Source organism: Cordyceps javanica, chromosome 6 (genome assembly GCF_051103115.1).
Source record: "Cordyceps javanica chromosome 6, complete sequence".
Classification (NCBI taxonomy): domain Eukaryota; kingdom Fungi; phylum Ascomycota; class Sordariomycetes; order Hypocreales; family Cordycipitaceae; genus Cordyceps; species Cordyceps javanica.
Window position 1 is genome coordinate 2640989 of NC_139300.1, and position 19302 is coordinate 2660290.

At 53.9% G+C, this 19302-nt stretch overlaps 5 protein-coding genes across 5 annotated transcripts; 3 read left to right on the forward strand and 2 right to left on the reverse strand.

Annotated features, from left to right (window-relative positions):
- Positions 1-160: 160 nt before the first annotated feature.
- On the reverse strand, positions 161-1573 carry V2A60_009233 (transferase family-domain-containing protein; the record flags this gene model as incomplete). The annotated part of the gene is made up of 1 exon (XM_083260500.1): positions 161-1573. The coding sequence occupies one exon, from the start codon at positions 1571-1573 to the stop codon at positions 161-163; it is 1413 nt and encodes a 470-aa protein (XP_083116626.1).
- Positions 1574-2067: 494 nt separating this feature from the next.
- On the forward strand, positions 2068-4305 carry V2A60_009234 (pre-rRNA-processing protein ESF1; the record flags this gene model as incomplete). The annotated part of the gene is made up of 1 exon (XM_083260501.1): positions 2068-4305. One exon carries the CDS (start codon positions 2068-2070, stop codon positions 4303-4305), a length of 2238 nt encoding a protein of 745 aa, XP_083116627.1.
- A 418-nt stretch (positions 4306-4723) lies between these two features.
- Positions 4724-6481, reverse strand: V2A60_009235 (methyltransferase domain-containing protein; the record flags this gene model as incomplete). The annotated part of the gene is made up of 6 exons (XM_083260502.1): positions 4724-4931; positions 5049-5294; positions 5366-5485; positions 5542-5623; positions 5686-6078; positions 6397-6481. 6 exons carry the CDS (start codon positions 6479-6481, stop codon positions 4724-4726), a joined length of 1134 nt encoding a protein of 377 aa, XP_083116628.1.
- Positions 6482-9354: 2873 nt separating this feature from the next.
- Positions 9355-11389, forward strand: V2A60_009236 (S8 family peptidase; the record flags this gene model as incomplete). Its single annotated transcript, XM_083260503.1, has 2 exons — positions 9355-9549; positions 9623-11389. The coding sequence occupies 2 exons, from the start codon at positions 9355-9357 to the stop codon at positions 11387-11389; spliced, it is 1962 nt and encodes a 653-aa protein (XP_083116629.1).
- A 6046-nt stretch (positions 11390-17435) lies between these two features.
- V2A60_009237 (uncharacterized protein) lies at positions 17436-19124 on the forward strand (the record flags this gene model as incomplete). The annotated part of the gene is made up of 1 exon (XM_083260504.1): positions 17436-19124. The coding sequence occupies one exon, from the start codon at positions 17436-17438 to the stop codon at positions 19122-19124; it is 1689 nt and encodes a 562-aa protein (XP_083116630.1).
- Positions 19125-19302: the final 178 nt, after the last annotated feature.

Genomic DNA, 19302 nt, shown 5'->3' on the forward strand with positions numbered 1-19302 from the left:
TACCCGCAGAAGACGTTTACTGCGCCACACTATGCTGACCACATCACCGGGTTAAGCGTGTCGAAGAGCGAGTGCTGTGTGCTAGTGCACCGTAGACAGTAACGAGGATAACTGTGAGTAGCCTCGACACATTGGCATGCGCGGGTCAGTCACTGTTTTCTTAATCCCTGCTCCAAATAGCGTCGGCCTTAAGGATCTCCAAGTCGTCCCTGCGCGACATGACGACCAGCTCGAGGACCTCATCCGCCCCATCCCCTCTCCTCCTCGGCAGGATGATGATGTTGCCGTCCGCTTGCACGTACGGGATCCGTACGAACCGCGGCCGGCCCAGCCCCTTCCCGAACGCAAGCTCGTAAAAGTCGAGGTCTGCCCAGCTCGTGACGAAGACGTCTCGCGCACCAAACAGCTGCCAACCGGGGAAGATGCGGCGGTGGTCGCCGACGCCGCGCACGAGCTCGCACACCTCGCGGACGTGCGCCTCATCGACCCGATCCGGCGCCAGGGCCGCGGCGACGGCCGACACCACACCGGCGAGGTGCTTCCGGGACGCTTCGTCGTCGTCGTCGATGCCGCCGCGGGTCTGCTGCAGCAGGTCCGCGGCGGGCGTCTCGGCGAGGGCAAAGAGCACCGCGTTGCCGAGATACGGGTCGTCTGGGTCAGCGAGCGTGGCGTCGAGGCGTTTCCGGCCATTGACGGCCATGGGCAGCCTGCTGGTTTGGGAGGCAAGATCCGGGATGCGCTGCATGCGCGCGCGCATGACGGCGGACCACGCTAGGGCACAGGCGACGGTGTTGGTCGACGGACGGGTCTCCAGGTAAGGTTGCAGGCGGTCCTGGACGTCCTTGATCTCGCTGATGGGGATGGTCAGGATTTCGGACGTGCAGTCGGGAAATGAGGCAGGCATGCAGGGCGGCTCCTGTGCATACTCGGCGTGTCTAGCCCAGAGGTCGTCGACGCTTACAGTAGATGTCTCGCTACCGTTGAGGACCGCGTCGAGGCGCGCGGTGCGTCCCACGGCCGAATTGAAGAGTGAACTCGAGTCCTTGTTGGACATGATCTCTCCCCAGAGGCGAATTATGGCAGCGAATCCGAAGCCGTCTGTGGCGTTGTGATGCGCCTGGACGCACAGCCCGACAGCGTCACCGCGGGCGAAACCAAAAACGCTCGCAGCAAACACCGGGGCTCCCGAGGCGCCAGATCCCGCTTCCAGCTGCACGGCGCTTTCGATCGGCCACGCCTCGCTGGGGATGCCATCCAACGGCATGTTTGCCGCCGCGAGGTCCTCGTAGCTTGCGCCGTGGAGGACGCCCTTGTCCAGGATGCGCGGCGCTTTGTCCTCGGCATCCCAGCGGATTTCAAAGCCCGGGGTCATTCCTGCAGCCTTGCCAGTAGGGACCACGCGGCCTTTGAGCCAAGGGATGCGCTCGCATACTTTTTCAAGTGCGAATTGGAAGCGTGCTAGGATGTCAGAGTGCGGGATCTCAGTGGGAAAGACCAACACGGTGCCAATGTTGGCCCCTGGCATCAAGAGGTCGAGCGGCGACATGCGCTCGGTGAACTGTGGCTTCGCCATGGTGATTGAGGCTATGTGATACGAGTTGCTAAGAGCCGCAGCTGGATTGATATAGATTATTTCCAATATCTGCCACTGACTCTTATATCTTGCTACCGATTTTGAGACTCTCGGTCCTTATCCTGTTGCCTAAACCAGTCAACAGTTTAGCTGCCTGGAACCACAAAATGGAATACATGATAGCCAGGATTTGAAATTGGGTTTCACCGTCGGAGATGGTCTCCGTTCAAAAATAAAATTCGTGAATTTCAGAATAGTGGAAAAAGATTGACGGCGAGCCGTCGAAGCAGGCATGCAGGGCAGGATCGTTTAAACTTGCGAGCCGGCATGCCCCACAGGCTTCTTGCAGGTGGCCCCGCCAAAGTGGCAGAAAAATCATGACCGCCAAAAAAGTTCGAGTCGGCCTCATCGTGGACACTTTTCCTTGCACAGACCATCGAAATCACGATATTCACCTCGATTGCGCTTTGCATGCATAATTAAGGGCAAAAAATATGAAGTCCGAAAAGAAGAAAGGGGCTTCGGCTCCTGCGCGCATCGCCGATGCACGATTCAGCAACTTCGAGACCGATCCCCGGTTTCGCCTGCCTTCCAAGAAAAATGCAAAGACGAAGCTCGACAAGCGTTTTGCGGGCATGCTCGATGACGAAGACTTTACATCTACTTCCCACGTCGATCGATACGGCCGCAAGGTGAAGTCCGACTCCAAGAAGAAGGCGTTACAGCGCCTGTACGAGGCCGAAGGCGACGAGGAACAGGATGCAGAGCCTGGCAGCGAGGCTGAGATCGAGGTCGACGATGATGATGTTGTACAGCGGGAACTACTTGCTGTTCATGAACGTGACAAGCGCGCCAACTACGACCCTGCCCGTGGTGGTGGCTTTTCGTCTTCCGAGGACGAGGACTCGTCAGAAGAGGAAGACTCGGACGACGACGAAGAGGGTGGTGCAGAACTTGCCACCGAGGGTGACCTGCAGAAGCTGCAGGATGAACAGGCCGAGGTTGAGACTGGCGAGGTTTCGAAACGCATAGCCATTGTCAACCTCGATTGGGACCACGTCAACTCCACAGATCTATTCGCCCTCTTCAGCAGTTTCATCGGTGATAGCCCCGGTCGCGTGACCAAAGTGTCTGTATATCCCAGTGAATTCGGCAAGGAGAGAATGCAGCGAGAAGAGATTGAGGGACCGCCCAAGGAGCTGTTCAAAGAAAGCAACGAGAACTCCGACAGCGACGAGGAGGAAGACTCCGACGACGAGAACGAACGAATTAAGAATAAGCTTATCCAAGAGGGTGATGACCAGGATTTCGACAGCGATGCCCTGCGAAAGTATCAGCTCGATCGCTTACGATATTACTACGCCGTTATGGAGTGCTCGGACGAAAAGATTGCTCAAAAGATTTATGAAGCCACCGACGGAACGGAGTACCAGTCCTCTTCAAACTTTCTCGACCTGCGCTTCGTGCCAGACGAGGTCGAGTTTGACGACGAGCCCCGCGACGAGTGCACGAAGCTGTCCGACTCGTACAAGCCCGTCGAGTTTGTTACAACGGCCCTGCAGAGCTCCAAAGTCAAGCTCACGTGGGATCTACACCCCGAGGAGGCGACACGCAAAGACTCCATCAAGCGCGCTTTTACTGGAAGCCGAGCGGATCTCGAGGAGAATGATCTCCGCGCATACCTGGCCAGCGACAGCGAGGGCTCTGACGAAGAAGACGGCAAACAAGTTGTTACCTTTGGCGGAGACGATGCCAACAACAGTGACGACGGTGAAGGAAACGAGGTAGATGCGGCCAAGCCCAAGCTGTCGAAAAAGGAGCTTGCGCGCCAAAAGATGCGCGCGGCGCTTGGTCTGGGCGAGGAACCTGCGCCCAAGGCTGCCAAAGGTGGCCCCGTCGGTGAGATGGAAATCACCTTTACGCCTGCCCTCTCCGAGTCCAAGGCAAAGAAGCCCGCTGAGGGTGAAGAGGAGACTACAATCGAGAAATACCAGCGCAAGGAGCGCGAACGCAAGGAACGCAAGCGCGAGGCCGCGCGTGCTCGTCGTGCTGCTGCCAATGGCGAGACGGCGAAAGACACCGCTGCTGGCAGTGATGATGACGAAGAGGGCGGTGCGGCCATGGCATTCGGCGGCAACGACGATGACGAAGAGGGCGGCATGTCCATGACATTCGGTGGCAACGATGATAAGGAGGATCTCGGCTTTGATGACCCCTTCTTCACCTCGGAGGCGCCGGAGCAGGCCTCCAAATCGTCCATTCGCAAGGCTGAGCGCCTCAAGAAGCGCGAAGCGCGCATCGCCGCCGACGCTGCCGACGCCAAGGAGCGAGCGCAGCTCAACAAGGTTATGGCTCAGAACGAGGGTGATGCCGCCGGCGCCGAGCACCTCGACCACTTCGACATGAAGGAGATTCTGCGGGCCGAGAAGCAGCAACGCAAACAGGCCAAGGCCAAGGGCAAGAGCAAGAAGAAGGCGGCGGCGGCGGCGGAGAAGAGCGGGGGCGCCGGCGCCGCGCTGCAACAAGACTTTGAGATGGACGTCGGGGACGCGCGCTTCCAGGCCGTCTTCGACAGTCACGAGTATGCCATTGACCCGTCGAACCCCAAGTTTACGGGCTCCGAGGGCATGAAGAAGGTGCTGGAGGAGGGGCGCCGCAAGAGGCGCGCGGCGGACTGGTCGACGGGGCGGGAGGAGACGCGAAAGAGCAAAAAGACGAAGGCGAGACGTTGATGAGGTCAGAATAACCGAGCACCAGACAAACATATCATGTATATAGGCGTACAGTTTAGTATTTCGGTAGCACGTGGACATGTGCGGGACAACTTTTTTTTTTTTACACAAGGACGCGCAAATAGTATATGCGAAAGAATGCGGCAAGTAACTCATCGGCGATAGGCTTTGAGGGAACAGTGTTGTCCGAAATAGCAGCAGCATTGGGACAAGGTGCGAACCAAAAATTCATGTCATTGCGAAATACAGAAATGCAAACAGAAAATCGCCGCCTTTTCCCCAATAATTCAGTAAATGCTACCGCCCAACATGTAATCTTGATGCAATGTAGTAGCTCAGTAATAAGACGTGTGTTTGTGCCCTTCTGCGTGTCTCGGGATCAGCAGGCCTTTTCTTTTTCTTTTTTTTTTATACTGGCTCAGACGCCGAGAGGTTTCTGGCCGCTCCAAAAGTGCATCTTGCCGTAGGCGTGTACCTTGGGATCGCGCATGGACAGGCGCACCTGGGCGAAGAAGACTTCCATCTCGGCCTTGTCCCAGCCCATCTTTGGGAAGTGCATGGCGCCCACGGCGGGCAAAAAGTCCTCGCAGGCGGTCCGGTAGTACATGCCCACCAGGCGCATCAACCTGGGGCACTCATTGTCAGCAATCTGAAGAGAACGAATTTCCAAAGGGGGTGATGCAGGAGGATAGCTTTTGCGTTGGAAGGAGGAGGGAGGGCGGGAAAGTTATCGTCGAGCATACTTGTCTTTGGGCCATGTGCCGTACGGGAGCTTGATATAGTTGTGCTGTATGTTGACGAAGCCGGCTTCCTCGAGGTACTGGCGCCCAAACTCGGCCGCGTTGGCGTTGGTGCCAAACTGGGCGAATGCTTCGACGAGCAGCTCGGTGAGCCTCTTCAGCGGCCAGTCCTCGGGTACGCTGCCATCATCCGTGTGCACCACGCCGTCGACATCTTGCAGCTCCACCCACCCGCCCGGCCTCATGTGCCTGCGCTTCATGTCAGAAAGTAGCCCTTTCCCCCCCCCTCGGATGCAGGACAAGAGGCTCTTCCGACTTACCCGTACGCTTGTTTCAACAGATTGACGGGCGATTTGAGGATGGGAATCATGTTTCTCAGGTGGACAAGGTCAAAGTCGTCCCCGTTGAGCCACTCCGCCTCGACGTCGTCTACGAGAAATCTGTTGGGTTTTAGCAACAGGGTGCCTGTTATGAGCCGAGTGTCACCTTGATGTACCTGACGTTTGGGGGCACCCAGGCTGGCTGGATAGGACTCAGATCGAGACCCGTGATCTCGGCCCCGGGGTACCTGTCTCCAACTAGGTGACATGTAAGCGTTGCAAGTTCACACACGTGGTTGCGGAGAGAGTCTTGTGTGTACATTCTATCGCCCATAGGCCCGTGCCGGTTCCGAGATCGATGACCTTTTGCGGGTTGGGCCCTACGGGCGCGTAGAACAGCCGGCCGTCGGTGGACTCCATCATCATGGTGTGCAGCATATCTTCGCGGTTCTGTTCGGCCTCGTCATTGGGTATGGGATAGCGGCCGTGGCGATAGCGGTGGTATCGACGCCCGTTGACGTAGCTGTGCTCCAGGATGCTAGAAGCCAGAGATGTAGAGTCGGAACGGTCATCTATGATTGAGTCGGCGTCAAAGTCGGTCGCTGAGAACTCGCCGTCCTCGTCGCTCCCACCTGGTTCGATCTCCGCGTCGCCGTGGAGCAGGCCACCGCAAGCTCCATCATTTGGAGTCGCGTACGGATCGGGTTGCGCCTCTGGCAAGCTGTGGGTATGGGATATATTATGTACAGTCTCGCGGCTTTGTTCCAGTTCGGTTACCTTTGGACGTTTGTTTGCCACGTTTGCTCTGCCAGTATCATCACTGGTTGTTGCGGCATGGTCATCTTGATCGGTCAGTACTTTGTAACTAATGCCGTCAAGGGTGTTGGGAGCGGAAATGAACAGTTTCTCATCACAGTACCGCCAAAGTCTCTGGCGGCTGCTTCCTGAATCGTTTCCTCCCAGCCTTTTTGTCGCCGACAGTTTTACACCGCATAGCGGCGTGTCTGGTACTAAGACAGGATGAGACGTACCGTGGGGTGCGGGCGCGGCCAGTCGCGTCACCGCAGCGTCGGCAGCCTTGGCGGAGAGTCTCCCAGACTCGCGGCGCTTCTCCATGGCGACTCAAAGGAAAGAGTCGATCCCATGGAGGAGGAAGAAGTGCTGGGCGGCAATCGAAGCTCAGTGCTTTGGCAAAGGCGCTGGAAGCCCGCTCGGAAGGGTACTTGTACGGGTGGGGCGATACTACAGGAGGTGTCTCTCGATCTGGAACAAAAATTGTGCAAAAGGCTGAATAGCTGCAACTCTATCAAGTATGGGTAGAGGCAGGTTCTGGCAAATCTGGAAGCAGATACCGGGCGGTTTTGTATCACGGCCGCCGTGCTCCGACTCGGTAAAGTTTACAGCTACCGCGAGAGAGACGTTGACTGGAAAAGTGACCCCCTTGCCTTTGGCTGACCAGGGGGAGTTTTGCCAGTGTAAGGTATTGTGGGTGCAGTCGATGCGATATTTCACCTCGACGGCATTAGTTGGGCCTTTTTCTCTTGAAAGTCGTCATGATCGCGCCAAAGGACGGAATGATGGATCGGATGAAAATCATAGCTAGCGGCACGGCCAGCGGCAGACGGTTGATGTGGGGAGATGTGGGCGAACATGTACTAATAGTGAGCTAGCTTTTGCGTCCGACAAGACCAGTTAGCATCAAGGGCCTTTTGTGTTTAAAGTGACAGGCTGGTTTAGCCGTGGAAGTAGCTTCTTCACTGTCCCCTTGACCTAGCCTCTTCCCACATCTTGGCACCTCATTGACTGCGGCAGGACGAGGCCACCCGAATTTGATCCGCGGTAACAAAAAAGCTCTCGGACGTAGGTATGCTTGATCCATATTGACATGCTGCGTTTGAACCGTGTGTGCCAAGGCGGTTCTGGACCTTTGACTCGGTCGGCCCCGGAAACCCGGGGAAACGGTCGTTGCCGGCACATGCTCCGCCAGTGACTGGAAACGCGGGTGCTACTGATTCATCAAGTAACTAACTAATATGTACTCGGTACATGCAATTTTACTTGATCGATTCAGCGACAGAGAGAAAAGGCGCGCAAGCATGACTCGTCCGGTTCCATAGCTTGGCGTCTTGGCCAATGGCCGCACATTTTGTTATAGCATACCTTGCATCAAAGGTTGAATCATGCACCTTCTATTCTCCTCTTTTAATTTCTTTCCACATGGTTTTCCAGTGGAGTGGCTAAATGCCGATGAGAGCCATGCCTCTACGGAGCCTAATTTTCCGTGTCTTCGCGATCTTTGACTCGTGACATCTTAGCAGTGAAAAGACATACCTTTCCTTGCTCCTCGCTTGAATGTAACAGCTCGAGTTGAACCCCCTCCCCTCCCCTCCCTCCAAAAGCACCAAACCCACTCTGGAGTTCCCGTACTGTCTTTGCATTCTTTTACAAAATCCATGCTATTAGACCACCATCCAAAGTTAGGGTTGAATGTTCGGCACGTAGTGCCCTGTGTATGACCGAGATGTTGAATGTCAAGTGTGCCTGCTTAGTTCTCCCGCGAAAGTGCAGAGTGAATGTAATGAGCATCCGCGAATCAAGTCTCGTATGGCGTAATCAGCTTTACCGCATCAATCATCAAAACAGAGTGGGTAATACTTCGCCTTGAGCCTCTCATAATTCACTGGAACGGGGAAGCATTCACGGAAATTGACTCTACTGTCAATTCGAAGAGTACAAGCTCAAAGCAAGGTATCTCCTCATAAGAACTCGCAACCTCAAGCACAATTATTACAGCTACATGTCATGGATCATACACAGATCCAGTCATTACTTATGCTGAGGGTTGTAAAGGGGCTACTAATGATAAGACAACTACGAGCGAGGCTGAGTGCAACTTTTACAACTTGCTTAACGACTCAACTATCTTGATTTGATAGTGAGAAGTTCGCTGTACGTGATCAGTATCGTAGACTGGGTCGTGTAATGCCATAGCAGGGCACTTACACCAAGTTTATAACTCCAGTTTGTAGAATAAGGCGCGAGGTATGAAGGCTTTGTGAGACACCCAAGTAGTGAGTTACCACCAAAACACTTTGCCAAATCATAGTATTGTTGTTGTCAAATACTAGTTAGCACTGCTTTGCTAACTGTATGAGGCCCTTCACAATACGCAGGGTTGTCGAAGTTGAGACTTATTAGAGACTCTAATGAGTAGCGACCGATGCCTAGCTAATATGGTACTTCTTGCATAGGAACTAAACAGGGATGATCAACTATAAGTTCTTTTATATCAATTTTCCAGTTAGGATTGCAATGCCGAATCGACCTTTCGATTTCGGAGGCACAGAGCTCGGTCCTATATTTGTGGCTATGCCTGACACTGCAATTTCCTTTCCACCCACGGCATATATGCGAGAGTACGCACTCTGAGCGGGGAAAGAGCTCACAAGATGCTCATCGGGAAAACGCCGGTAGTGTTTTCTTAGGACCTATATAAAAGAGTCGGTCTTTTTGGTCTCAGTCTCAACTGAATTTATGACCCTCAAGTGCCCTCCTCCAAACGATTCTCATAGCTCTGTTCAAAGTTCTTCTTACATACCTACAAGGCAATACTTGATTCAAGATTCTACCAAATATATCATATCATGATTGCTCTTTATTTTTTGTTTGCTTTATGGCCGTTGATCACTGCTGCTTTGGCTGCCAGTGTACCACATGTCACCAGAGCGACCGAGACAGCAGGAGCCGGCCAGGATGAAACTCATTTTATAGACCGCGCATTCATACTCGAGTGCGAACAACGGAGTGATGTAGAGGTTCTTGCGCAAGAGATCGAGCGCCTAGGTGGTACTATACGCTTCAAATTCACCTCTGATACCTTCCTGGGCCTCTCTGCACGTTTACCAGGCGGGAGTGGTAACAAAACAGACGGCCTTCAGGCCGAAATAGAGGCAAGAAGTGGTGTGAAGAATGTGTGGCCGGTTGCAACAATGACCTTGCCAACAGATTCAGCAGCAGAGATGACGGAGTTGCTAGAAAATATGCAGAGGCGTGACAGCCGAGGGTACAAAGCCCGCGATACCGTTGACAAGGCGCCGTGGACTCATATCATGACACAAGTTGACAAGCTCCATAAAGAAGGATATACTGGGAAAGGCATCAAGATTGGAATCGTCGACACTGGTGTAAGCGCATGCTGCTACAATCACATCTATCAGTGTGACTGTCTTCACGTCTAGTATACTGACAACATCACAGGTCAACTACAGCATCCCAGCCTTGGGTGGCTGCTTCGGCCCAAATTGTCGAGTTGCTTTCGGGGGCGCTTTTGACGGTTATACCACAACACCCGACCCTATGTCTGTAATCAACCACGGCACAATCGTCGCTAGCATCTTGGCCGGCAACAGCAAAGAGGATGGCTTTGTGGGTGCCGCGCCAGATGCAACACTTGGTGCCTACATGATACTGGATAAGGACAATATCGCTACTTATGGAGAGGACAACATTATGGCTGCTTGGCTTCAGGCAGAGAAAGACGGAATGCAGATTATTGTGTCTTCGTTTGGCCAACAAGGTGGCAACTGGGCACAGATGCCAACTGCACTTCTTATCTCTCGCCTTGTCGCCAAAGGTATCCCCTGCATTTCAGGTTTGGGGAATCAAAGATCCAGAGGTCTATTCGAAGTTTCGAGCACCGCTTCCGGGCGCGGTGCGATCGCCGTCAACTCTTTCACAGACTACCGTGGCATAGCAGTCAAGTCAGCTGCCGGACCAGCTCCGGAGCTTGATATCAAGCCTCAAGTTGGCGCGCCGGGCGAGCGGGTGCCTGTTATCAACAACGACGGATCCTATGGTTCTGATAGCGGAACATCATTCGCCGCTCCACTTGTGGCAGGCATCATGGCTCTTGTAGCCGAAGCCAGAGGCACGTTTGACCCCGCCCTTCTAGAATCTCTCCTCATGTCCACCGCTGCGCCGCAAGGGGCGCCCTTCTCCGTGGCCCTCCAAGGCGCTGGCCTCGTTCAGGCGTGGGATGCCGCTCATGCTTCAACGATTGTGCGTCCTACAAGCCTCGCCTTCAACGACACCGACCACCGGGTGCCCACACTTAGCCTGAGCATCACGAACGGGGCTAAATCGGACGTACAATACCAGCTCTCCAACGTCGCCGCGGAGCTTGTTCATACCCTCAACGAGAAGGGCGCCAAGTTTTCGTCGTCGAATCCACCTATGCCTCCCACGGCGAATTCGGATCAGATCAAGCTAAGTCATAGCAACTTTACTCTAAGCCCAGGCCAGACGATCTCTGTTGAGATCTCGGCATCGAACCCCGAGGGAGTTGATGTTGATCGCTTGCCAGTGTGGTCTGGTTATATCAAGATTCAAGAGTCTGGGTCTGCTAATAAATCGTTGACTGTCCCTTATCTTGGCGTAGCCGGCTCGCTTCGTTCAATGACTGTCATGGAGAAGGGCGCCCGCTCCGTTGCGGTTCGAGATATGCGGCGTCCCAAAAAGTTCAGCTACAAGGATGTTGAGTCAACAGTTGTACAGGACCCGCCGTCAATGAAATCACAACCAGGCCGCATACAGTCTTTTGAGTGGCCAGCCAACGTTCAGCACGGTAACCCCGTCGCACGCTTTAACCTTTTTATTGGAACACCGCGGTTAGAGGTCTATGTCGTCCCTCTGGATATTTGCCAGGAGGAATCTAGCAGATCAAGCTCTCTCGATTTAGGTAGAGCTTGCGTTCCCGAGACGGGCCTTAGCGAGGTTGGAGGCATCAAATCCTTGGGTGTGATACCGGGCTACTCCCATGATCACAGAAGCCGTGGACTGAACGAAAATGCCTTTGAATTCACAGGTCTTCTCGAGTCTGGCCAGTTTGCTCCTCCGGGAAGATACAAGTTTGTTGCCCGAGCCTTGGCTATCTTGGGGGACGCCGACAATGACGCCCACTGGCAGGTGGAAGAGACGATGTCGTTTGTCTTTGGCTATGAAGCCAACTTGATGGATCCTCGGTAGTTGCGTGTCGGCGAAGATTAAGGGGAGCTCCATTGGTGGCCTGATTTACATTTCCTGGAGGTATCGAGTGCCGAATCTGCGTGCTATACGAGAGGGAATCTTCTTCTGTCTCGATCTGAGAGTACTCCGTGTAAAGCCGAATACAGTTTTTGCTGCCAGGTGTCCTGAAACTACATTTCTAGGCCTTTTGCCAATTTCTTCTTCTGGTAGCACGTGATTCTTTTGGAAACCTTTCTGTTGAGTCCACATCCGTCTATGCTGATTTACTTATTATGTGACCGAATTGTCGCTTCTGGGCTTATAGCAATCAATAGAATACTGGTGAATGCTTCTTTCGTCGTTTTAGTAAGTCTATATAGCTGTCTCCGAGAACCGCACGTTACAACTGATTCCACACTAACAGACTAACAGGTCCGTACCCTACAGACAAGATGTATCTTTTGGAACGTATAAGAAAAATCCTTTAGATTATATCTTTGTTCTATAATATACCTAGTAGAAACTGACCATTTGCGGACTCGGAAAATTCTGGACTACACCCACAGCCAGGTACACATAGACGCGCGCGGGTGATGGCCTGGGTTAGGGTTAACAACCAAACACCCACCCGTGTTCACAAAGAGTAAGAGATAGGGAAAGAGGAATACTGTGTATGGATCTTATCTTAAGTATAATGAGGGTGAAGAGCATCCAAGTTCGCCGGTAAAATGTGAAGCGAATCATGCAACGCTAGAGAGTATTTGTGATGCAGAACGTTGGCTCTCGGCCGCAGTTGGCCAAGCGGAAGATGAAGCAACGACTAAGCTGCGATCAAGGCAGAGGCCCGAGCTCTAGCTAGGAACCAGGTCGTGGAGCAGTTTATCAAGGAAACGGAAGACTTCTGGGCTTCTCAGGAGGATGTGAATAATCGGCCTGTGCTGGTATAGTGGATGTCGCAGCAGCTGGAGCTGGTCCGGAGGAGGTATGGGTGGTGAGAGGGGCGAAGAGGGCGAGGGCGAGGGCGAGGGCAATGAAGCAGTAGCAGCAGCAGCAACGACTACGCAACCAAAATCCAAGTCACGCAGGGACGCATTTGAGTCACTGACGACGATGGCGATCAAGTGCTCGGTCGCCAGCCCGCTTGCATGACAGCCAGCGTTATTGCGTTGACCAGCGTAGCAAAGTGGTCGTGGAGGAACGCGCAAAAACTGTGCCTCTGATTGGACGGTAGCGGCTGGCCATGGTAATGAGCGTACCACAAGTGTTCCCTGCCTTGCAAATTAATCACTAGATATCATGGCGTTACAATTTCTGACATCAACACCCTGCCGTGGTCATGGTGTTTGCAATACCGCCAATGATTGCCAGCAAACAAGAATATCTTGATATTCGTCATGTATCGTGATCGAATGAGAGGGAGTTGTGGCACATGTCGCTACAGGCGATGTATCTGCGCGACTACACAGCCAGTAATACCCCGCGTCTTTCCAGACAACGAAGCCCTTACAAAGCTCCGAGGAAATTCAATTCAGATTGAGGCATATTTAGCTCCGAATCGATGGCGAGTACGTCAGAATGGGCGATGAAGCAAGCTTAAGCGGCAAGTTTACAGAGCGAAAGCCCCAGAGCAAAGGGCAGTAAGTCTTCACTGTCACTAGAAGCAAGCACAACCAGCACAAATGTTTTACCAAACAAATGCCATCTGCCGCTCAACATCAGTCACTATAGACCCTGCCATGATCCGTAATCATATGTTCACTCGCGACAAGCACGGTGCCCTCCTTGCCTAGGTCGCTGGTTGTATCGTTTTGCTAGTTACGGATCTCGGCGCACAACGAAGTGAAGATTCTCAGCTCGGATCATATTATTTTGAAGAATCATTTTGAACGAGTCCCTGTATAGCTAATTCTGCGCAGGTGAGAATGCGCGGAAGGTTCCGGACACGGTTGCGGGCGTAAGGGAAATTGGGTTTACAGGGGCAATCCTAGCACACGCAGAGGATTCACAAAATGAGAATACCGACGATGGCCCCCGAAGATGTACGCACGAATACTGGCAGTTCTTGAGAGGACTGATAGATGAGCGTACATGGAGCTCGTAAACTATGATAGAAACTGTGCAGTTGGACACACCTGGCGATTTCATTGCGCTCAAGTACACTCTGTTGCAATCTTCTCTTGGCATGTTTGATGATAATATACCGGTTCACCAGAGCTGCGGCGCCTTGCCACTGACCAGCTCCGTAAAGCCTTGCCATCTGATCCGTACCTGGACGAATTCATAGAGCGAGTGTGCCGATCGGCAGGCGCGTGCGGCATTCGTGTATTCTTCAATTGGCAGCGAGCATGATGAGCTACAGGACAACATCGATTAATAGACACTTTAACTTGCCAAGAGGCACGATACTACGCTAGGTTGAACTAAATTTTTGTTTTTTTCCCCCAAATACCATGTCAAGTTCTTGCCATTGACCTGAGAGCAGCTCGGGAGGGTTGCTTTGACGCGTGACGGGAGCTCGACGTTTCTAGGGCTCTGGTCCGTTTCCAGAGATCGGCATCGTGCTGACGACAGAATATGCAACATCTATTAGAAAGATATACTCTGTCTCTGCGTCCGGTCGCGCTCTCGACCGGAGCTGTTGTTTGCGTAGCTACAAGGCATGGCGGACGACATCGGGTGCCGGCTGATCGCTATGACCTCTCGAAGGACAAGGTGCCAGTGTTCGAGTACATGGCCTGTGGAACTACGGGAGAGTGCATCGAGTTTGCTTCGGAGAGCAGAGGAGAGTCGAGACGCCTTCAACAGGGCAAGAGAAGGACGTGATGCTCTGTGAGTTGAATCGCTACGTCGTGACAAGGAACCACTTCCGAATGCCTAGCATGCGCCGTGCATGAGCCGTACTGGGATGGATATCCTTGCCCAGTGGTACCGTCATAGTTGCAGCAGCGACCAGGCGTTCTGACTCAGTTAGATTGCGACAAAATGCACGACACTAGACTGCTTTGGATCGGCCACCCTTGTCTCGCAACAAAATGCCATCCTGTTTGTTGGCACTGACGTGCTTCGACTGTCCAGGCCCCGAGTGCTAAAAACGCTGATCACAGCGAGCCATTCGGACACACATGTACAAGACACCATACTTACAAAGAGCTGTACCGAGGGGGGGGGGGGGGGGTCTTCAAGGACGAGCTAGGAAGTTGGAAGCCTCCAGCCGGCGCGAGCATCCTAGGCCGAATTCTGGCCCATCCGTCTGCAACCTCATCGCAGATGATGCAGCATTTTCTCCGGTGCGGTTGCATTGGGGGCAGATTAGAGCGAGCTTAGTGACTCGTGTCACCGCGAGTAGCTCAACTGCCGGAAGGAATAGCGTAGACCGAACAGAGAGCAATGACAGCGCTAGGGACGGCACCGTTGGCCGCTGCAGTGGTGTCGATGGGTGTGAGCGTTGAGCTGATGTCTGAGCCGCTTTAGATGCATACAGCCGCTTCGGACGGAGGGGCAGAAGGGGACGGGGATGGGACGCAGTGGCGCATCTGTGCCTGCATAACGCGTACATACGAACATGTCCATGATTGTTTATGCGACCAGGTTTCGCAGGGCACCAGGTATCCAGGTTCGACCTGGGGAAAAAAAAAAAAGTTTTCTGGTCCAGCGGAATTCAGCCCGCTTTGCTTTTTTGCCAAGTCACCCATGGGCCATCCCTGACCGCGGGTCTGGATGATTACTTTTTACTTTTTTCTTCCCGTTCCGGCTTGAGGGGGAGGCAACGTCCGTGCGGACGAGGAGCCGCATCCTGGTCGATCCAACAAAAGAAATTACTGGTCGGTCTAAGTCGTGGGGGGGAGCATTGGAAATGAGTCGCGGAAATATTGTGACGGCGGCGGCGCTGGCTGGCCTCTTTGATCACGCAGCGGGTACACCTAAACAAGGTGACGACAATTTCGGGCTCTTCATAGGCGGCGATCGAGGGCGCATCCTGGTTAAACTGGGTTATTGTTTAGGGCATTCGCGATGTGTGTGATACCGAGTTCCTGGGAGGGCAGCTCTTCTGATCAAGGCCAGCCACAACTGACCCATACACCATCACAAAGCTGCAACAGACTGAGTCTTTTTTGTCCACCATGATCAACGATACTTGAGAATCAGTATAAACTAAGCTCGTGGCTGGACCCATGCCCACTCGATGCTGTGTGCTCTCGCCCAATCCGGCACTTGGACAAGAAATGTTTCGTTTTTCTTTCATCTCAACGGTGGAGGAGATTGGCCACCACCACATCATCATCATGAGAGGAAACATGGCCAAAAAGAAATTACGAGCAGAAAAAGAAACCTGGCCGTTTTATCGCGTGGTGCTCTTGAATATTCTTATTCTTTCCTTTTGCAGCCGACTGCCGATCACCGCCACCCACCAGGCCCAACCCACCCGCCCTTGCGTCTATCAACACGGCCGCCCCTCCGATCCGCAGAGGAGCGATGCCCTATTTGCCTATTTGTGAGGGAGGGAGCATCAAAAGCTAGGCCCCAAAACCATGTCTCGGCCGACATTGAACTCCCAAGGGATTCTGGCCGCTGTGTTGTTGCACCACGATGGGAAGATAAGTCCGTCCTGTGTTTTGTTAGCTTCATGTTATTAGTCCCACGCAACGGCGGCGCGCTGTTCTCGCAACGTTTCTTTTTTTGCTTTTTTGTTTCGCTTTTTTTCCTTCTTCTTGCTTGATTTTCTTTGATGGTCATTCCTTTTCACCCATCGCACGGGCTCCTGCTGCTGTGTGAGATGCGACAGCTGGCCAGATTCGGACCGGCTGTTATTGCAAGAAAAAAGACAAAAAGCAACCGCTAAAGTGTGTCGTCGACAAAAGGCTCTCTGCATGGGCTGTGTGATTGTGACAATGACAAACTCTTGGTAAACTCTGCTGGTGTGTGGGTGCGAACGCGCGCCAGTCACGCAGGTGTCTTGGATCAGCTACCAGGAAGCTTGCCCTCCCTGCCAGAATTCCCAAGTGCCGGGCATGGTCAGGCCCATGAGCCCTGTCGAACCGTAGATTTTTTTCAGCCTTTAATTACCTACAATTCTCGGGGGGACCCTGCTGCGCTCATTAGAGAAGAAAATCTTCACGACGAGAAGCGCGCATCAAAGCGGGCAGCCCCGGCGGTGCGATGAAGGAATCTTGACTTGGGCTCATCGTCGCGCAGTGAGGGAGAAACTCTAACCATACAAAACATCAAATCCATAACGCCCGTCCGAAACTGAATCGTGTGAGTGTCGGTTTATCAGAGACAAATCCTGCGGGCTTTTCCATGTGGTTGGTTGGGATATCGCAGGCAAGCAAGCCACAACTCTCGGCGTTCAAAAGCAAAGTCGGAATGAAAAAAAAAAAAAAAAAAAGCCCTTGGGATGTCTCAGTGATCCATGGAGGATGGGATCAGCATTCACGTCGCTTCGACTTTTGAGCTAGGTCCCTCCTCGGCACCACCACCACCATCCCCAGGTGTGCGAGCAAGCGAGCATCCTGGTCGACCTGTCACCTACTACTGATAACCAGCCTTCAACCTTGGGAAGAAGGCGTTGGCAACTCTTGACAAACCCCAAATTTCAAAGGCCGTGCGCTCATCAGAGCCCCAGATTTTCCGCGATTTCGCCGCCTATTTGGCCCCAGCTGTCCGGATTTGCGCCGCGACGCAACGCTCCCTGCTTTTGCTTTTGGTCGTTGCCAGTTGGTAGCCAAGAAGCCCCAACAACTAGGAGAGCCAGCTCGAACCGTGCGAGCAGATCCCTGGTTCTCTTGTACGACAACGGTGGGGGGAGACTATTTGCTCTCTCTTTCGTCTGGTACCGGTTGACAGGGAAGCTGGGCCCTTCTCGGCTGGGGTTGAGCGCCATTATATCAGGACCGATCTCCTCGTCACATTCATCGTTATTTGGTGACCCAAGCTCCTTCCGTCTCTGCAGCCTCATCACTGCTTGACTGACTCTCTCTTTTTTGGAAATTTCACCTCATCCTCCTTCCCTTCTCTACATTCTCTTTTATCGTTGCTCCTAGGATAGACAGGTGCAACTTTCTTCATCATGGGCTCTGAACTTGGCAACACGGCCGAGACGGAGCCAGAGACCCGTCTCAATGGCCTCGGCGTCTTTTACATTGTCTTCGCCATTGTGTGGACGTTGACCCTGTTTGGGGGCATGTCCTACCTCTGGCTGAGGCGCAACACCCAGATCCTCCGCATCCGCGGTCTTCCCATCTCCTTTGCAGGCATTCTCCTCATGCACGTCTACTGGGTCTGCGCGACCACGGGCTACGTCTACGGGCCGCTCATGCCAGAGGTGGCCGAGTACTGGATCATGGGCATCTGGCTGCCGCTCGGCATCGCCCTCTTTCACGCCTCCAACACGCGCTTCCTCTACGTCGCCAACGCCCAGAAAAAGTATGCCAAGCGCACGACCGAACCGTACCGCATCTTCACCCGCCGCCCCGGCCGCGTTTCCCTGCGCGAGGCCGTCAAGGTCTGGTGGCAGCAGCTCGACTACAGCAACAAGACCCTCGCGACCGTTGGCGTCGGCATGAGTCTGCATGTGAGCCTGACCGTCTTCATGTTCCTCATCTCTCGCAAGTTTCATGACTCGTACGGCATCAACGGTACCGAGGTGACCGGCACACCCATGGAGCGCAAGGTCGCACAGGGTCGCGGCTGGGAGTGGTGGCCTTCCATCTTCTGGCAGCTGTTCTGGGCCTGGATCGTCGCGCCCGTCATTCTCTTCCGCTCCCGCAACGTCCACGACACCCAGGGCTGGCGACTCCAGACCATTGGTTGCTGTCTCTCTGGCCTTCACGCCGCCCCCATGTGGCTGATTGCCCTCTACGCCCCCGGCATGGGCCCCGTCAACAACTACTTCATCCCTCCCATGTGGATCGCCGTGTCCATCATGTTCCTCGAGATCTTCACCGTCTTCGTCCCCATCTGGGAGGTGCGCAAGGCCCGCAACCTGAGCCAGGAGACGCTCGAGTCCATTGCCCGGTGGGAGTCGCGCCAGCGCTTCGGCGGCGGCGGCGGCGCCAAGGACGTCAAGTCGATGCACTCGGAGGTCTCTGGTACCACCTGGGCCTCGCGCATGTCCCGCGCCGCGCCGTCTGTCGGATCGAGCTCCGGCGGCTCCATCCTGACCATGGACGCTCTCGAGCACACGCTCGAGAAGAACCCGGAGCCTCTTCAGGAGTTCTCCGCGCTCAAGGACTTTTCCGGCGAGAACGTTGCCTTCCTCATGCGCGTCCGCGACTGGAAGATTGAGCACAGCATTACTGTTCCCAAGAGCCTAGGCAGCGCAAGCAGCGCCCTGAGCGGCAGCGAAGACGAGAAGCCTCCCCTCACGCCGACCAAGACCAGCTCGCGCGACATGTTTGAGAGCGCCCTCCACATCTACCTCGACTTTATCAGCTCCACCTGCGCCGAGTTCCAGATCAACCTGTCGTCGCAGGACTTCCGCAAGCTCGAGTCCATCTTTGAGGATGCCGCCCGGCTGGTCGTCAATGAAGAGTCCACCTACGACCCGGCCACGCCCTTTGCCGAAGCGCCACGCACCGCCGCCGACAATGCGGCGGCGGCGTTCCGCTACGTGGGCCCGATCCCGAGCGGCTTCGACGAGAATGTCTTTGCCGACGCCGAAATCAGCATCAAGTATCTCATCCTCACCAACACCTGGCCCAAATACGTCCGTCAGCGTCGCTCCTTTGATGCCACCAGCACTGCCGAGACTGTCTGAAAAGCCAGTCGCTACAACCGTTTCAAGTGGACAAGAATCTCTTTGTATTTTTTTTTATAAGAATGAAGGACAAGAAGAACCAAAACCAAAAATGTAATGTGGATGGAACCTTTGCGTGTGTAAATTCAGTCGTGAGCAGGCCATCACTGACCTGGCCTTTTTTTATATTTCTCTTCTA